Below are 19,346 nucleotides of genomic sequence, written 5' to 3' on the forward strand. Positions count from 1 at the left end.
CTGCTCTCTTTCCAACTTTGAAAATATATGAGAAACTGAAAATCCATCAAATATAACATTTAACCATCAAACTAATTTTTTTATTTTATCTTCTACTTGAATTTTTTTTTTTCGGGTAAAATGATACAATACTGAAGGTTACCTACAGCTAATTCCTATCTTAGCAATTTACACCCCCCCCACACCCAAGAAAAAAACTATCTTAGCATAGGCGATCTGTTGTAATTTGTAAATATCAAAAAGTTCTTAAAATGCGAAGGAAAAAAAATCAAAATCAACGGTTGGAGTGTTATTTATTAAAGTAGAATGTTTTTGTTATTTTATATCTCTGCAAACTTCAGAAGGACATTAGAGTATTTAACAAAAAGAAGAGAACGGCATCAAACGTTCCTTGATACCAGATTCCAAAAAAAAAAAAAAAAAAAAAAGTACCTTTTATTTTATAAATTTATTATTATTATTATTATAAAGAATCTAATTTTAAGGTACGTACCTTTCGATCCCGTATGTTAAAATAAACCTACGTGAATGATGATCTACGGTTCTTTGTTCTAAAACTAACATTCGGAACAAATACAGATAAAATAAAAATAAGTACCTTACCCTATGTTTCGTGTTTGATATGGTGTCAATTTCAGTGCACTGAAAATTTACTCATACTTAAACTCAAAGATCTACTCTGGGAGGGCTAATTTTGAGCTTCCATTTATTCTATAATCTTCGGTAAATTTGACCCAAAAAAGAAACTTTCGGTGAGCGCTAGTAAGTAAGGATCTGGATCTGAATTTCCGACCCATGAGGCCAAGATTACGGAAAAGTTTTTTTTGATGTTCAGATTACGGAAAAGTTGGTAGGCAGCAATAGCATGATGAAGAGTGTTAATCCACATTGGCCTAATAACTATTTCAAATTTTCAATTGATTTTCTGCACAAAAAGTGAAGTGATCCTTCTAGCTTTCTCGCTAAAATACGAAAATTTTAGACAGAAAAAAAGGGTAAAGAAAGGACTTGGGTCATGTCCGCTCGATAAAGTCATAGACCAATTGGTCCGAACACTGTTTTAAAAGTTTCACGCGTTCTGTTACTTCCTTTTCATGATTGAAACAGAGGAATCTCTAGGTGCCCGTGCCATTACTGTGGAATGTCCCACTGTCAGGGTAAGTCTTCTGCGTTTGTTCACACATAAAAGTATTAAAACCCGTGGTCTTTATAAGGACTTAAAAGGTTCACAATTCACTTCCATACAAAAAAAAAATGGTTCACAATTCACAGGTAATGACTCGTTACACGTAACATGACAATGGAAGGTAATTGATTATTTTTTTTTTTTTTGATAAATTGGCAATTGAATTCAACCTCATAAGTATTTTAGGAATAGTACAAACAGTGTTAACTGTTATCTTTTTCTTTTAATAACAAGTAATTCAATTATATATTGTTAAATTTGATTGAAACATTAAAATTAAAATACTACACTTAAATACATATGGGGTTTGTTTTCTTTCTCATTAGGTTTCCAAGTTCAAGTGACCCGCGTCTCATCGCACACACTGGTTATATTATTATAGTTTTTGTTTTAATTGCTTTAATGATAAGTGATGTACAATTTATGTAATTTCTTCTCAAAAGGTACATGAATTCTCTACATGTGACCTCCATACATATACATATATATATATATTTCATCTAAAAGTGTACATTAAGATATATCATTTTAAGTTTGTGATATTGATGTTAGTACGAACTTTGAATTTGATCCACTTGAAGCGGATCCATTCTAATTAAGAGGGTTCTAGCCCTAGTTCAACTCTTAAAAAGCTAACTAATAATAATAAATAAATAAAAGGATTCTAGTCCTCTCGTGGTTGGTTGGCCCCATAAGTCCATTTAAGGTATTGACATATTGTAGCGCAATAAAATGTCGCGTTATGTATAAGAATAAGAATATAAACAATCACCCATGGTGACCAATCACCATGGGGCCAAATTAGCTTTATTGTGCATGAGAAGAAATTTTTTTTTTTCATTCAACAATGCTGCACTCCCTATTAATTCCAAAAGCTTGCTGATATAGTACACTATGATTAGTCAACATAATTTTGAATAAGATTATTTTTATTTACATTAATCAAAACTTTTATACACAATAATTGTAAAAACAAAGGAATAAAATGAATTTATTGTATAAGAAAATGATACGTTCATAACATTTTCACAAAAAATCTTAAGTGATAAATTATTATTAGTTCAAATTTAAATTTACAACAAAAATCCACCCATAATATCTAATAACAACTTGTTAATTAAAATTTATTATAAAAATATTGTGTACATCACAATTTTGGAGATGAAATAAAACTTCATTTATGAATATATTATTACTGACATAAAATTATTGGTGGAGCTAAAATTTTTGTTTTACTTAATTGCATTGACAAACTTTTACTCTCAAACCATTTTCTTGTTTAATGAATTCAATTGCAACCGTCTCACTCTCAAACCATTTTCTTGTTTAATGAATTCAGTCTCACTCTCAAACCATTTTCTTGTTTAATGAATTCAATCACAACCGTCTCTTAGGGGCAGGGCGTTTTGATACTGTAACTAGAACAATAATTTTTAATATTTAAATAACATTACATATATTTTGATATACTTTTCATAAACACATATTTTTAAAAAATATAAATAACATTATTATATCAACATTATCAATCACTCCCTAATTTCATGAGAAACGTCATCCTTATATAGATTGGCCTGCAAGGTCTCGAAGAAGGTGATCACTATGAGTTAGGTCTTGGGTGGGTAACTAAAGAGACCTACTTTTCTATTTCATAAATACGCGATCTAATTGAACCCCACCGCACAACGTGCCTACAATACTAGCCAAACGCAATGACCCCAGTCATTTCTCTTTTAAAAACGAGTACAATAATTGAAATACAAACCAGGCAAATTACTAAAATAAAACCTAAACCATTAGAAGAATTACCGAAAAAATAAAAAGAAAAAGAAAGAAATGGAATCGGTCATAAAGCTGGCCTTCAAATTCACAATGATAACTTAAATCCAAGGAAAAACAACAGTTGAATAAAGATCATGATGGCGAAAAAAAAAGGGATCCAACGGTGATAGATTAAACACAAAGAACAACCCTCCAAAACAAGTAAATACATAAAGAAAAAGCCGTGCAACTGTTCATTTAATCCAAATCCAACACATTTCACAATTTTTCCATGTCTCAGTAGTCTGTAGTGGGCAGCTGTTCATGGCTGTGGCTAATAAAGAAGAACTCGTACACAAGACCAGCGATCCCACCTCCGATCAGAGGCCCAGCCCAGTAAACCCAGTGGTTCTCCCAGGACCAGCTCACCAAAGCAGGCCCAAACGACACGGCTGGGTTCATTGAAGCCCCATCAAAAGCCCCACCAGCTAGAATATTAGCTCCCACGATGAAACCGATCGCTATTGGAGCTATAGTTCCCACACTACCCTTCTTTGGATCAATTGCCGTGGCGTACACCGTGTACACCAGCCCGAAAGTCATCACGATCTCCAAAACGAAAGCGTTCCACACACCCACTCCCGAGGATAGAGAGAAAGCACTCGTGGTCTGTTTAATTAACACAAAATCAAAATAAATAACTGTCAAGCTAACTGTAATAGAAACTAACTGACAAAACATAATTATGATACGATATGATAAGATATACTCACCATGCCGTTGGTGGCGAACTTAAGGAGCAAGCAAGCGACGGTGGATCCGAGAAGCTGGGCAATCCAGTAGAGGATGCCACGTAGGAGGGTGATATTGCCACCGACGAAGGCACCAAAGGTGACAGCCGGGTTGACATGGCCACCGGAGATGTTGGCTCCGACTGATACGGCGACGAAAAGAGCGAAAGCGTGAGCTAGTGCAGCGGCAACGAGGCCAGCTGGGGTGGTCGAGCCATTGTCAGTGAGCTTATTAAAAGCCATGCCTGAGCCCTCACCAGCAAAGACGAAAATGAGCGTGGAAATGAACTCGGCCAAAGCTGCTTTCAAGGCATCTGGGTGAGTCGCCTCCGCAGGCCTTCCCACTGCTATGTCTCTGATCGGCATGGTGTGTGTGTGAGACTGTGTGAGTGTTTTTTTTTTTTTTTAAAAAAAAAAAAAAAAAAAAGGTATTTCACGGAATGTGATCATTGGACAGCCTGTGAAATACTGAAATAATGATTTTATTTATTTATTTATCAAATTTCGGGTGAGGCAAGGCAGTTCTAGTCCTGGTTAGTAAGTACAGCAAAGCAATTGGGTTTTGGCCGGCTACATCATTGCCACGTGTGCATGCTGGATAAGAAACACGTAACGTGGTTTATAGTGGAGATTTTGTCTGCTTTGCTTTTTGATCACTGGAAAGATCGAATCACTTTTTGTATATCAATAATTTTTTGAATGTTTTTTTCTATTTGAATATACAAATACAAATGAGGCCAAGAGGATACGTAGTAGCGTGATAGAGATGGAATGCGTCGGAGCTCTGTCATGCTTGATGCTGATATTACATGTGATATGGCGAATGGCTATAAAAAATTAAAATACTAATAATAAACTCAAGTGGGCCCAAGGATGATCAAAATTTGGCTCTCGTGTCGACGTCGTCTTGCATTTTTTTTTTTTTTTGGGAAGTTAGACTGTGAGCATTATGGGCCGAAGCAGATTTATTACATGGTATCCTCGGATTCTCCGCGCAACCACCGCCATGGTGGACCAAATGAAGCACGCCACCGGTCCGATCCGATCCCACAGGTGATGTGCAATGAACTACATTCGTGTCCGTTCGTCACAATCTTTTTCCTTTGGCTTATAATTTGTTTTACTTATGTAGTTATGTATAGTTTTTGGAAATCTCACACACACTCTCTCTCTCTCTTTTTTTTTTTTTTTTTTTAAGCTACATAAATATTTTAATCAATTTTAAATTTAAAAAATAGCAAACAGTCGAATAAGAATAAGAAATATTATCCTTAAACATTATTAGTTAGGTTAGGTGTCTCCTCAGCTTCGTTATATTTCATTTATGTCCTAGTAGTTTGATCGTAGCTTTTTTGGCTGAAACGAATCTTGGCTCGATAAACAGATGTGGATTAGAATAAGAAATAATGGCAACTTTTTTTTTTTTTTTTGAGAAATAATAATGGCAACTTGAATTATTAAAACTGATCTTTTAGTTAATGATAACCACTAGGGGCATAATCTATATGATTTTTGAATTTAAAGGGGAGAGAAAGAGAGTGTGTGACTAAACACAAGGACCTTTTGAATAAACATGATTGATTAATCAAAATCATCTAGATTATGACACTAGTAGTAGTGGTTATCATGAACTAAAAGATCAGTTTTATCTGAAACAAGGGACTTTTTTGAAGCGTCATGAGAAAAGTTAGAAATAAAACGGTTTGGTTTGAAATAAAATCACCTACTTTTAATATCTCAGGCCGATCACCACAATTAATCTAATACGAAGATTGCTGCCGAGCCTTGGCTTTATCAAAAATCTATGTAAGAAGATTTTGAAAGCTCCTTATCCTTACAAGATGACTTATTGAGATGGTGAGTCGTGTCTAAAAGTGAACAAATGACATTATTTCAATAGGTTCAGTGTAACTGGATATTAAACCCAAACCTCACTCTAAAACCTCATCTTTCAGAAGAGGCTCTGTAATGACAATATTTACCCTAATTCATCTTTCATCCAATTCTTCTATCTCTATCATTTTGTCTCATGATAACCTTTGTAAATTGTAATGTCAATATTTACCCTCATTTGAACAAAAGATTTTCATGACATACCAATCTTAGGAAAATCGATCAGAATTAGGGGTGTCAAATGAGTAGGTTTGGGTTGGGTATATAAAACCCATTTACCCATTAAAATCAATTTAACTAATTGCTTCTAACCCAAATCCAACCCAACCCAATTATTATGGGTAAACCTCAACTCACCCAATTACCCAATTATCAAAATGCCATTAAAGTAAAAATGACCGAAAATTAAAGTGTTATGTCATGCCTAGTTTTGGATCAATTAAACAGTGACATGTGTAATTATCTATTCCATGTCATTAACTAAACTTAAAATAAATTTTTAAAAATATTTTTCTTTTACAATATTTCCGATTTTTGGGTATTCAAAATTTTCCCAAGAAAATCAAGATTTTCTTTCCAAATAAAGACTAAAAAAAAATGAAAAATCAAAACAAAAATCCAAATGAAGCCGAGCACATGGAAACAAGCACAGAAATAAAGAAAAGAACTCAGATAGAAAATTTCTTTCCACCATTTTTTTTTTCTCAGTATCCAGACGAAAATCCACCAGTTTCCCAACCATGAAAATCAAGCCCAACTATGAAAACCCAACCAAGAAAGCACCATGAAAAACCCAACCATGAAACACCATGAAAAACCCAGCCATGAAAATGAAGACCTAACAAACCCTTTAAACCTAAATTGAACCATGATAGGTCAACAAATAAAACAACAACAATCCAAGCATACAAACCAATCTGCAGCCTTAGCAGCCCCAATATCAGATTGACTCGAGGAAATCGTCATTAGTGGCCTCCGACAGATTATTAGCCATGAGGTGGAACAGCCTAAGTCGGACTCGGCCTGTCGTGGTGAGTCGCATCGACAAGTTACGAGTTTCAAAGAGCATTTACTCGACCTAGTTGTTTTGCTTTTCTTTGCCTGAATTTAGAGAGAGAGAGAGAGAGAGAGAGAGAGAGAGAGAGAAGTCTTTGGATGCCGAGAAAATGAAGGAAAATGAAAACCCTAAAATACTAAAACATCTGAGGGCTTTTTATTTTATTTTATTTTATTATGGGAAGGGCTAGGTTGAATATGGGTATATTGTTTTTGGGTTAAATGGGTCTTGTGGGGTCCGTGGGCCTGATAGCCTCAGTCCGTCATACAGCAGGCCCAAGGCCCATGCCGAGGAGCGCAAGCTATTTCTGAGGAGAAGGGGGGAAGCCTATTCTCTTGAATCCACGCCGAGGACACCTTGTCCTCGGCCTGACAAGAGTGATTTCAGAGAGTGGCTAACCCCAAAGCAAGCTGTCACTCTCGCATTTAATGCACTCAACTAACCCCCCCTGGCCGCATTAATGGAGAGGTAACCCCTTGGCAGGATAACGTTGGTCAGAGTGAGCCACTTGAGTATCGATAAAGCCTCTGATGGGATGGACATTTTTTTTTTTTTTTTTTAATTGTAGCATAATTTGCGCGGAGGAGCCTTTGGCTTCTTTCCCCCCCGAAATCCAACCGTTGTGAAAAACATTAGAAGGCCTAGACTCTGGCCTAGGACTGATAGCGGGTCGGGTCGAGTCGGTTTTACTGCCACCCGCAACCCGACCCAATAACAATCGGGTTTATCAAGTAGAAACCCGACCCAACCCGAAAAGTACGGGTCTCGGGTTGGGTCGGGTGGTCGGGTACTGGGTTGGGTCTGTTGCCTCCAAGCCCGCTCGCTCCGTTGTTCATCCTCCCTCTTCTCCATGTTTCTGCAAAATCAAGCACAAGAACTTTCTGCTCCAGACCGTCGTCGTGTCGTTCATTTCGCCGGAGAATCAGTTTCCCGTCAGTCACGTCCATAACGTGGTGGCTACTATTCACTTGATCAAGTCCGATCTCGAAACGTTTGCCGGAAAATCGATTTTCGCCGAGAAACTCTGCTTGAGAATCTCGATCTACACTGGCCGGAGTCTAGGCCTTCTACCGTTTTTCACAACGGTTGGATTTCGGTGGGGAAAGAAGCCAAAGGCTCCTTTGCGCAAATTATGCTACAATTAAAAAAAAAAAAAAAGCACAAATTTACAGACGAAAAAGGGAGCACCATAGTTTACAACGGGTTAGTGAAATTCAATTTATTCTCAACCATAGTTTGGCTTGTCTGATACAATAGTAGTAGTTTTTTTTTTTTTTTTTTTATTAAGATCGGTCGAGTTGGGTTGGACCCGAAACCGACCCGAACCCAAGGTAAACCCGAATATTAGACCCGAACCCGACCCAAGCATCCATTCAACCCGCCCAAGACCCTTTGGGTCAGGTCGGATCGGTCGGTGGGCCGGGTCAATGCTCAGCACTAATTTCATGAACCTTGCTTTTTTGGTATTTGGTGTATGAAATGCTAAAATTTTAGCATTTCATACACCTCCGGCTAGTGCTTTTAATAGAATGGCACTGTAGCCATTCTTTTTTTTTTTTTTCCTCTCTCTCTCTCTCTCTCTCCTCCCACACCTCTCTCCTCTCTATCCTTATTTTTAATTCACCCTCTCTCTCTTGAATTTCAGATACCCAGGCCTCTCTCTCCTCCTCTCCCTCTTCATCTTCTCTTTTCTTAGCCCTCTCTTTCCTCCTCAGATCGGCACTGCTGCCCTCTCCCTTCTCTCTTCGTCTCCCACTTCATCTTCTCCTCTTTTCTAAGCCATCTCTCTCCTCCCCAGATCAACACTGCCCTCTCTCTTCGCCAACGTCAAAGGTTCTTTGGGTGGTTGGTTCAAAACAGCAATAGTGGTTTAGTGTTTTTATAGGTGGTGCTATGGGTTTGGTGGATTTATGACGATTTTGGTTTTTTTTTTTTGGTTGGTTGGTGAATTCTGAGCAAAGAAGGTGGTTTTGCTTTTTTTTTTTTTTTTTTTGGGATGTGTCACAGTGGCCATTTTTGCTGGATTTGGTGTTTTGGTTGGGTGACGGTGGCATTGAATGAATCTTTGGGTTTAGAGGAGAGAGAGTTTCTGGGTTAAATGATTTTTTAACGTATTGATTATATTATTTTAAATTATAATAATGTTAAATTATATCTTGCTCAGTTTTTTTTGGGATAAAATTTCTCTTTGAACTAATTTAAAGAGAAATCTTTCATATTTTTGCTAAAAATTTAACATAAATATATATTTAAAAATTTAACCGTTAAATTAAATGTTTTTATGTTTTTAAAATGCATGTCAAATTTGATTCAAATCATATGTTAATTACTATTCATCCATAAATATATTTTTTATGCATAATTTAATACTACAAAAATTCGAAATTTAAACATTTAATTGATAACATATCTAACGACTTCTGATTTTCTTAAAATTTGCAAGTATGAAGGATATAATAAGAAAATATAATTTAATAATAAATTTGTTAAAATTCATATTCAATGAAAAAATATACAAGAAGTTTGGAGAGAAATTTTGTTCTTTAATCTAAATTCTTATATAGCGGTTGGTTTGAATGGCAAAGTCCAAAGAAAGAATGATGGTCATCTAATGGCCAACGATTCTTTAATCCAACATAGTCAGTTGGAGCTCTACATATATATTAATACTAGGATTAATTATCTATAACAAAGTTTTTTTTTTTTTTTTTTTTTTTTTTTTTTTTTTTTTTTTTTTTTCTGTTAAAATTTCATGAGATGTATTAAACTAATAGTTTACAAATGCTCTGTTTTTATGTGAAAAAAGTTAATAAATACCTTAAAGAACATTGGTTTAGAAAATATTTTTTAGAAACTTTTTATAGAAAAATAAAAAAGTAACAATTTTTTTTTGTTAGCATTTTATATTTCTCATAAAAATAGTATCAAAACTTTCTTAAAATAGTTTATAGACTAATACCCTAAGAACATCCATTTACTAGACACTTTTTATATTACCCTTTACAAAACCAACCAAGGCCAGGCAGTAATAGCTCTAGGAATTTTTTTCTAGGGCCATTAAAAACTTAAATGATACAAATCTAATAAAAAGAAAACTTGAATATATCGATATCACCAAAAAAAAAAAAATTCACAAATACGTAAAATTTTATAATTTTCTTTTACTAACAAAATGAAAACGCAAAAAGGAACGAATAAAAGATAAAATGAAAATTGAGAATATTGAGATGCAAAGTTGCACAAGCACGAGTACAACTACGAGGATCCTCCATTTCTTGAAAAACTAAGACACGACAAGTCTAGGGTACAAAAATTAATTAATTAATAATATATATTTTTTGGTGTATTTTAAATATCGTTGGACATAATTTATGTTTATTGTAGGTTATAAATTAAGTAACAACAATAAAATACTTTTGAAAACATATCTAAGACTATAATTTATGTTTATTTCAATTAAATAAATTACTAAATAATAATTACCAAATGCTATAGAAGAAAATATATTAAAAAAATGCTATAGATTTTATTTTTTATTTTTTGTTGAGAAGAAGAAAGAAAAAAAAAATGTTATAGATTAACTGGATTGTTTCTATTATTTAATAATTAAAAAATTGCATTGTTAGGGCTTTTTAAAAATAAATAAATAAATAAGGTACTGAATGTTTTCCTTTAAAAATGTGACCCGATGGATAGGGGAGGATAAATTCTGTCCCTCCAAATAAATTCTTCGTTCGAGATTTCTACGGAATTGAAAGAACATCTTTTGCTGTGTTCTAACACAGTTGTGGCCTGTGGGAAAACCAACCAGCCTACTTTGTTCCTGTAAAACCAAAGAGCGTATAAAAACACCAACCACAGCCAAAAACAAAGAATTAATATAAACAAAGCACCCGATCCTTTACATTATAAAGCAATGTATATATGTACAACACCGCCTGCAAAGCAATAATGCAATCAAACGTCAAACAGACCGCTCTCTCTCTCTCTTTCAGTGACCCTTGCAGTTTTTACCATTCCATTCGTCTTCATATGTCATCTGTAGGTAAGCATTTTTAACTTCTACTTTTATTCAAACTTCACCAGTAAATTCGAATTGAGTTTAATAAAAGCTTACTACTAATTACAAATTCTCCTTCACAAATTAACAACTTTGAATCCCCTCCATTAATACAAGCGCAAATATCACCAGTCCATTCTTTCTCAAGAAAAAATCCAATACCATTCTCGGTTGGTCATTTAGTGGCACAGTTTGGTACACACTACATGGCTTCAGGTCCCAACACCTCATAGATAGAGAGACTAATTACACACTGATGTGTGTGCCTATGTTGGATGGATAAATTCTCTTGTCAGGAAAAAAATAAATAAAAAAATTGGCCACCAATTAGCTACGCAGGTATCTAATTTATTGACTCTGTAGGATTTAATGTGGACTGTAACAGTTATTCGTGACATGGAGGAATCACACTGTTTATGCAAAAGAAAAAAGGGCAACAAAATAAGAATAAAAACACAATGAGCAATCAATACTATAAGAATAATACCCAAAACAAAAAATAAAAAATAAAACATAAATAAAACCCTAAAATCACAAAAATTCTGGAATTATTGCCCAAAAATGGGAAACCAAGGACCTCATGTAATCATTCAGCAGTCCAATAAATGAGCAACTGTCATAATTTTTTTCTTCCTCTAAAAAAATAAAAAATCAATATCTTAAGTAGCCTAAGGAAATTAGGCACACTACACCTTCATCAGCATATCAGGATCCTCTTTGTTTGCCTCATTTCATAGTTCTGATTTAGTGAATCTGAGAGTGTACATGAGCCCCACATGATATAAAGGGAAATGCTATGTTCACAACATTTTCACAACAAATTCTAAGTAGCAGGTTGTAACAACTTACTACCTAGGATTTGTTATGAAAAATGTTGTAAACGTAGTATTTCTCTAATTTAATATTTCATTCCACCAAATAAGGAATGATAACTGATTTTCTGATTTCAAAATGATGTGACACTATACTTGCCTTTTGATCTGTTAACTACTACATCTTTCCCATGAAAAGAACTCTCTCCATTCCAAAGCATATTGAGAGGCTCCTTTTGTTTCATGAGTATAGTAAGCATCATGAACCTGACAAGAAAATCTATTTCAAAATTTTCATCAAACTAAACACATAGTATTGTGTAGCTGAACATTAATCTCGTCTATCTTTTCAGTTGTTCCTTTTCTATCCTTTAAAGTTGTTGACAAAAATTACCCAATCAATTTCCTCAGCTTTGTTGATGTTACTCTGCATCAGCATCTTAAAATGTTTGCACCGCCATGGCCAGACAATCAATCGATTAAAGCAAATTCTTAAAGTATGACTTATCCCAAAATATATATATATATTCTTAAAGCGTGATAGTCAAGACTAGCACTCATACCTAACAAACTTCTAGCCTATAGAGTTGGTTTGAACTTTAAACTGTAAACTTATATCTATGTCCAAATGGAGTTCACATACTAAAATCACTCGTACTACAAGTGGTACCAAATTCATCCGGAGCTTATAATGACTATCTAAAAGAAATAAAAAACACCATCAAACAAGAAATTCCAAATCAAATGTTTAGATAACTAACAAAAGTCTGTAAGGAAAGGTCCCCTCCCATCAAAATCCTCCAATTCCTTCCAATTTTTAGTCAAATTTATGACAAGTGGCATTTTTTTTTATCTTGTGTGATTTTTAAGACCATTGGATTTTTTTGATGCCAAATCTCTCATCTATCTAAAAATTGAAGGGAATTGGAGGGGATCCTTTCCCAAAGTTTTAAAATTACATAAGTGGTCATTTAATACAAAAATTTGCAAATTCAATGGCAGGCAACCTGCAGATTTCAGGTGAGGCAGCATGTTGTTAAACTCCAATGAGTGATTCTACTAAATGAAGAGCCAAGTCAATGCAATCTCCACAGCACCAACGTTCTGTCATAGGAACAGTGAAATACATACACTCCAAACACTACTCGGTTCCTGAAGGCAGAGCAGTAATTGAGAGATCCTCTCAAATGCTACCTCTGGAATCCTGCCCACCGCTACCCTAATGACTAGTATTTTGAAAATTTTCACGGTGTGGACCCAAGCTGAGGAACGACGACCATTTTGAATTTTACAATGATAAGCTATGTAAATGACTGTAATCGCTCATAAAAAGGAGATTATAGTTTCAAAATGATTGAAATTCACCTGATGAAGTTCTATTCTAGTCTAAGAGCAATTCCACATGATGCTGATGGAGGTCCTAGCAGCAATCCTTGTGCAACTTCTTTGAGCTACAAACATCATTACAATAATCAAAAGAAGCTCTAACTCAGCAAATGTAATTCAATGAAATTCTGGAATATTATTGTGCTAATATCCAAGCCAACCACAAAAAAAAACTTTTGCAAATCCAAAATTTGGAATGCCTCACAAGCTTCAACAGTTCAAAAAAATAATAAAAATAAAAAGCTTTAATATTAAAGTATGAAAACTATGAAAGACTCAAAATTTAAATTTTCCAAAAATATCAAACCCAGTTTCAGAATGTTAAAATCTGGATCAAATTTCAGAAGGGTTTCAATAATTCTACAAAAGTAACCCTACAACATGACATAACGAGAATCCAAAAGAAGTGTGAGCTAAAAATTTCAGCTTACCAGAACGAAGAAGACAGTGGAAGCCATGGAAGAATTCAAACATGGGGTTTTGGGAAATTTTGGGGAACGAAAAAAAATTTGGACCATTTCTCGATTTATGCGTGTCATCCTTGCGCAGGGGCCATGCTAATCTTCTCTGTATCGTTCCAATTTTATCGGATGTCCCCGAAGGGACAAGCCTCTTACTCTCGCTCTTGTTTATAAACCTAGATAGCTTCGTGTAACTAAACGATGTGGGATTAGTTGGTTCTCAACCAGAAGGCCCAATTTAGTTGGCTTTTGGTTTTACACACGTGTTAGCGTGACATTGTAGGAAAAATGCTAATCTAAAATTATGTTATCGTTCACAATTAAAAAGCAATATATATATATATATATATACTAGTATGTAACCCCGTGCTACCGCATGGCGGCACGAGATTGGTTAATTGTAATGATACTATTGGTCAATTTTTTTTTTTTTTGTTTATCACACGGATGATAGAATTAAATAAAATAATGAAAAATATATATTGCATTTTATTATTTAAGTAATGCTATTGGTCTTCTTTTTTTTTTTTTTTGGGTTTATCATACATAGGATAGCATTAGATAAAGCAATGAATAAAAAAAAAAGAAAATATTGCATTTTATTATTTAAGTGATGCTACAGTGAAGAAAAAAGAGAATATTGCATCTTATTATTTAAAATATATAAAGGGACATTAATGGAACTTTCTTTAAAAGTTTCTAATAAAATTGGACATGAATAGCATATTGAAATAAGAAGTGTGTTATAATTCACAGTTTTTAATAAAATATATAAAGTTTCTAATACGCTGTCCTTGAGTTTATTTTGAGTACGTTTCAAGGCAAAGTCAATATTGTCATATTGGAATCAGAAGTGTGTTGCAATTCACAGTTTTTAATAAAATATATAAAGTTTCTAATACGCTATCCTTGAGTTTATTTTGAGTACGTTTCAAGGCAAAGTCAATATTGTTGTCTCTTTTAACACTTCAGAGTTTATTTTGAGTATGTTTCAAGCTGAAGTCAATATTGTTGTCTCTTTTAACACTTCAAATTGCCATTGATCAGTTTCACAAAATTAAAATTTACAGATCATTTTACCTTGTTTTTCAACATCCAAAGGTTAAATGTTTCTATTAATACCCAAAAGTTCACCTAACTAAAAATCATATATACATATCTTTCATCAATTGTTAATAGCTCTACAATCTATCAGATCTCTTCAAGCCGAAGTTAATATTGTTGTCTCTTTTAACACTTCAAATTGCCATTGATCAGTTTCACAAAATTAAAATTTACAAAACATTTTACCTTCTTATTTTTTCAACATCCGAAGGTTAAATGTTTCTATTAAAACCCAAAAGTTCACCTAACTAAAAATCATATATACATATCTTTCATTAATTGTTAATAGCTCAACAATCTATCAGATCTCTTCAAGCCAAAGTCAATATTGTTGTCTCTTTGGATCCAAACCCCACCTTAATCACGGATGGTGGAAGAAAAAAATTTAAAATATATTCTTTTATTATAATATCTTTCAAAAATAACAAACACAGATAATAACCAAGAGATTTATTTATTTTTTAAAATTTAAAAAAAAAATCAAAATATCAAGAATGATGCAAGAGTCAACCTATGGCAGTTGACTATTTCTAAACGTTTTAGTAAAGTTTTAATCAGAGTTAAAAATAATAATAAATAATATAGGGACTCAATTTGGATTGACCCTGAGTATGAATGGGTTTTCAGCCCAATCAAGCCCAAACAATAAATTTATAGAGAGTGGGTTAAAGGTTTAGGCGCTGGCCGTCGTTCATCAAGTATGAACTCTATTTTATAAAAAAGATACTTAGAGTTTCTTTACAACTGGGGGGATGCTCCTCGGCCACGGGCCGAGGAGACCCTTTTCTTCTTTCCTTTTCCCCCCCTTTTTTACTTTACTTGCTTTTCTTATATAGTCTTCATCTTCCTATCTCCTTATTCCATCTGTTGATCATCCATTTGCCTTTCTTCTGGCCGTCCGTCCCATCAGAGGCCTTATCAGTACTCAAGTGGTTCACTCTGATCAACGTTGCCTTGCCAAGGGGTTATATCCCCATTAATGCGGCCAGGGGGGTTAGGTGAATGCATTAAATGCGAGGGTGACAGCTTACTTTGGGCCCGGTCTTTCCCAAAAATCATCCTTGTCAGGCCGAGGATGAGGAGGTCCTCGGCGTAGATTGGGAAAAGAGGCTTTCCCCAATTTAGCCTTGAATAGTCAGTGTTCCTCGGCATGGGTCTTGGGCCTGCTACACGATGGGCCGAGGCTATCGGGCCCCACAATAGCCCCTCAAAACCCTGCTGCACGTTCCCTCGGATGGGGAGGAGGGTTTTGATACCTGCGGGCCCTCTAGACGAGTCGCCCCACTTCGGTTCGTGTTGATGCTGGCGGCTTTTTGACTGTCCGATGCGCGTTTTTAGCGTTTCAAGACTTAATGGGTGCCCACATTAAATTTTGGCGGCACCACGTTTCTCACTTTCAACGGTATGATCTCTTACTTTTATGAGCAAGCAGTTACATTTGGGGAACCTAAGGGGGAGTATAAGTACCTGTTTGAACCGCCTGGTTTCATCATTTTCGCGCTTACAATTATTGACGCGTATGATTTGAATCTGGTTCGACTTGTACACTATCTGAAGAGTATCGTCATACTTCTGTAAATCTTCTTCTTTCAGTGACCCCAACTTCTCCTTGGTTTTATCCCTTCTTTTCTTCTTCTGGAATTTTTAGTTGTCCTTGTGGGGATGGGTAAATTTAAGAAGTTGGTTAAATCCGACGAGATGATGAACAAATTCATCATAGACTATGGGATACCCAATAATGTGAGTCTGAAGTACTGCGAAGAAGGGGAGTGGTACATTAAGAGGAGAGAGGGTGAAGTCGTGATCCCGATAGTCGCTTTCGTAGAGGGAGGGATGAGAATCCCTATGAGGCCAATGACTCTCAATTACCTTAGGCATTTCCGCCTGACTCCTACTCAGTGTGCCGTGAATGTATTTAGGATATTAGGGTGTGTAGATACCCTAAATGAGAAAATGGGGCTGAGACTGACTCATCATGATGTGAACTGGTGTTACAACCTTCATCACCTGAGGGGTAAGACGTACTATATGAAGACAAGGGACGATAGGGTTCGTTTTATCCAGTGTCTTCCTGATTCCAATAAGGGGTTAACCCAAGATTTCCTCATAGTGTCGGGAGAGTGGCTTATCCCGATAGTCGCTTTTATAAAATAGAGTTCATGCTTGATGAACGACGGCCAGCGCCTAAACCTTTAACCCACTCTCTATAAATTTATTGTTTGGGCTTGATTGGGCTGAAAACTCATTCATACTCAGGGTCAATCCAAATTGAGTCCTTACAATTAGCGCCGTCTGTGGGAAGGATTAGGGTGCTGGCCGGCGCACCAGGCGAGTGTTCTAAGTAGTCGTTTTACAGTAGGTTGAAAAAAAAAAAACAAAAAAACAAAAAAAAAAAAAAGAAGAAGAAAAAATAGAAGATTTGACAGCGAAAAAAGAAATCTTGATATTATTATTTCATAAATAGAAGGAGTACAAATTACAATCAGAGACCCAGGTGGAGCCGCCCTAAAAAAGCTAGCCGGTGGGAAGTGTCAAGCCGTCCCTTTATTGGTATAAAGAGAATGGGAGAGCTTGACACAAAAGGCAGAGAAGGGGGAAGGCCATCATGTTTCCAGGCCACCGACAACTCCCTTCTCGGCCAGGCGGAACTGGAACAAAGAGAGGAGCAGATGCAGGGGCTCCGGGATACCTTCCCCCATGATGTTCCCTTGATTCTCTCCAATCCTCACGAGTGTTGGCCGTTGAGACGGCAACACTCGAGCACCGCCCATGAGGTGAATTCGCACGTCTTTTTCGTCAGGGGTGCGCTCCGAGGAGAGACGTTAGGTACTCTAACAACATCCCTCCGGGCCACCTTATATGGTGCCATCGGGGTTACGCCTAGATTCTGCCGCACCGAAAGCCCAGTGGGGGCTGTGGCCATAATGGCTCTTGGCACGGATGTCCTCACACCCGCCCAAAGCCACCTCATATTTGCCAACTCCAGTCACAATTCCAGCGGGGTTGTTAAAAGGGATTGGGAAGCTGGAAGGAGGTGTCTTTTCTGTTTATGCTGGGAAGTTCGTGGATTGTGGAGAAACCATCTTCCCACCTTATATAGGGGAGGGGGTTGGTGAGAATTAATTCATGCAGAGTTCGAAAAGAGAATTATCAGCTGGGCTAATAATGAAGCTACCAATTTCCAAGGAGGCCATAGACCGTTGGACTCATGTTAATTCACGAGGACATTAATGAAGGCGCGTTTCGCGCACCGAAGCGTCAAGTGCAAAACACGAACGGACAATGGGCGCTTCATAAATGAAAAAGATGGGGTCTCGAGTTGGAGGCGAGATCAATGCCACGTGTAAAGATCATAATCTAACCCAAAGAGGAATCATCTCCAGTAAAGCGGTCTGAGGACAAACCTCTACTTACAGAAAAAAAAAAAGTGGTAGACAGAACCAAGGTATTGCATGGTCCTCAGACCCAAGCCTATGGTAAAACTATACACACCATTATACCTGGGTACTAGACAGAACCAGGGTATTGCATGGTCCTCGGACTCAAACCTATGGGGAAACTAGATATTTACAGAAAAATAGAAGTGGTAGACAGAACCAAGGTATTGCATGGTCCTCGGACTCAAGCCTATGGTAAAACTATACACACCATTATACCTGAGTACCAGACATAACCAAGGTATTGCATGGTCCTCAGACTCAAACCTATGGGGAAACTAGATACTTACAGAAAAATAGAAGTGGTAGACAGAACCAAGGTATTGCATGGTCCTCGGACCCAAGCCTATGGTAAAACTATACATACCATTATACCTGGGTACTAGACAGAACCAAGTCTTCGCAGTACTTCAGACTCACATTATTGGGTATCCCATAGTCTATGATGAATTTATTCATCATCTCGTCGGATTCAACCAACTTCTTAAATTTACCCATCCCCCAAGGACAACTAAAAATTCCAGAAGAAGAAAAGAAAGGATAAAACCAAGGAGAAGTTGGGGTCACTGAAAGAAGAAGACTTACGGAAGTATGACGATACTCTTCAGATAGTGTACAAGTCGAACCAGATTCAAATCATACGCGTCAATAATTGTAAGCGCGAAAATGATGAAACCAGGCGGTTCAAACAGGTACTTATACTCCCCTTAGGTTCCCCAAATGTAACCGCTTGCTCATAAAAGTAAGAGATCATACCGTTGAAAGTGGGAAACGTGGTGCCGCCAAATTTAATGTGGGCACCCATTAAGTCTTGAAACGCTAAAAACGCGCATCGGGCAGTCAAAAAGCCTCCAGCATCAACACGAACCGAAGTGGGGCGACTCGTCTAGAGGGCCCGCAGGTATCAAAACCCTCCTCCCCGTCCGAGGGAACGTGCAGCAGGGTTTTGAGGGGCTATTGTGGGGCCCGTGGGCCTGATAGCCTCGGCCCATCATGTAGCAGGCCCAAGGCCCATGCCGAGGAACACTGACTATTCAAGGCTAAATTGGGGAAAGCCTCTTTTCCCAATCCATGCCGAGGACCTCCTCATCCTCGGCCTGACAAGGATGATTTTTGGGAAAGACCAGGCCCAAAGTAAGCTGTCACCCTCACATTTAATGCATTCACCTAACCCCCTGGCCGCATTAATGGGGATATAACCCCTTGGCAAGGCAACGTTGATCAGAGTGAACCACTTGAGTACTGATAAGGTCTCTGATGGGACGGACGGCCAGAAGAAAGGCAAATGGATGATCAACAGATGGAATAAGGAGATAGGAAGATGAAGACTATATAAGAAAAGCAAGTAAAGTAAAACGAGGGGGGGAAAAAGAGAGAGAAAAGGGTCTCCTCGGCCCG

At 36.6% G+C, this 19,346-nt stretch overlaps 1 protein-coding gene, 1 long non-coding RNA gene and 1 other non-coding gene across 4 annotated transcripts; all 3 read right to left on the reverse strand.

Annotated features, from left to right (window-relative positions):
• Positions 1 to 3,030: 3,030 nt before the first annotated feature.
• Positions 3,031 to 4,164, reverse strand: LOC112001048 (aquaporin TIP1-1). The gene is made up of 2 exons (XM_024033212.2): positions 3,721 to 4,164; positions 3,031 to 3,616 (listed from the first exon to the last, which is right to left on the reverse strand). Exons 1-2 carry the CDS (start codon positions 4,102 to 4,104, stop codon positions 3,245 to 3,247), a joined length of 756 nt encoding a protein of 251 aa, XP_023888980.1. The 5' UTR covers positions 4,105 to 4,164; the 3' UTR covers positions 3,031 to 3,244.
• A 6,094-nt stretch (positions 4,165 to 10,258) lies between these two features.
• On the reverse strand, positions 10,259 to 13,601 carry LOC136071482 (uncharacterized). 2 transcript variants are annotated; one of them, XR_010632777.1, is made up of 3 exons: positions 13,378 to 13,601; positions 12,926 to 13,011; positions 10,259 to 10,511 (listed from the first exon to the last, which is right to left on the reverse strand). It is a non-coding gene; the product is annotated as an uncharacterized LOC136071482 (long non-coding RNA). The 2 variants fall into 2 exon arrangements; XR_010632776.1 differs by lacking the exon at positions 10,259 to 10,511 and adding an exon at positions 12,285 to 12,822.
• LOC111990534 (U6 spliceosomal RNA) lies at positions 13,450 to 13,552 on the reverse strand. Its single transcript, XR_002880659.1, has one exon. It is a non-coding gene; the product is annotated as a U6 spliceosomal RNA (small nuclear RNA).
• Positions 13,602 to 19,346: the final 5,745 nt, after the last annotated feature.

The sequence above is a fragment of the Quercus suber genome, unplaced genomic scaffold, assembly GCF_002906115.3.
Source record: "Quercus suber isolate HL8 unplaced genomic scaffold, Cork oak 2.0 scaffold_317, whole genome shotgun sequence".
NCBI lineage: Eukaryota > Viridiplantae > Streptophyta > Magnoliopsida > Fagales > Fagaceae > Quercus > Quercus suber.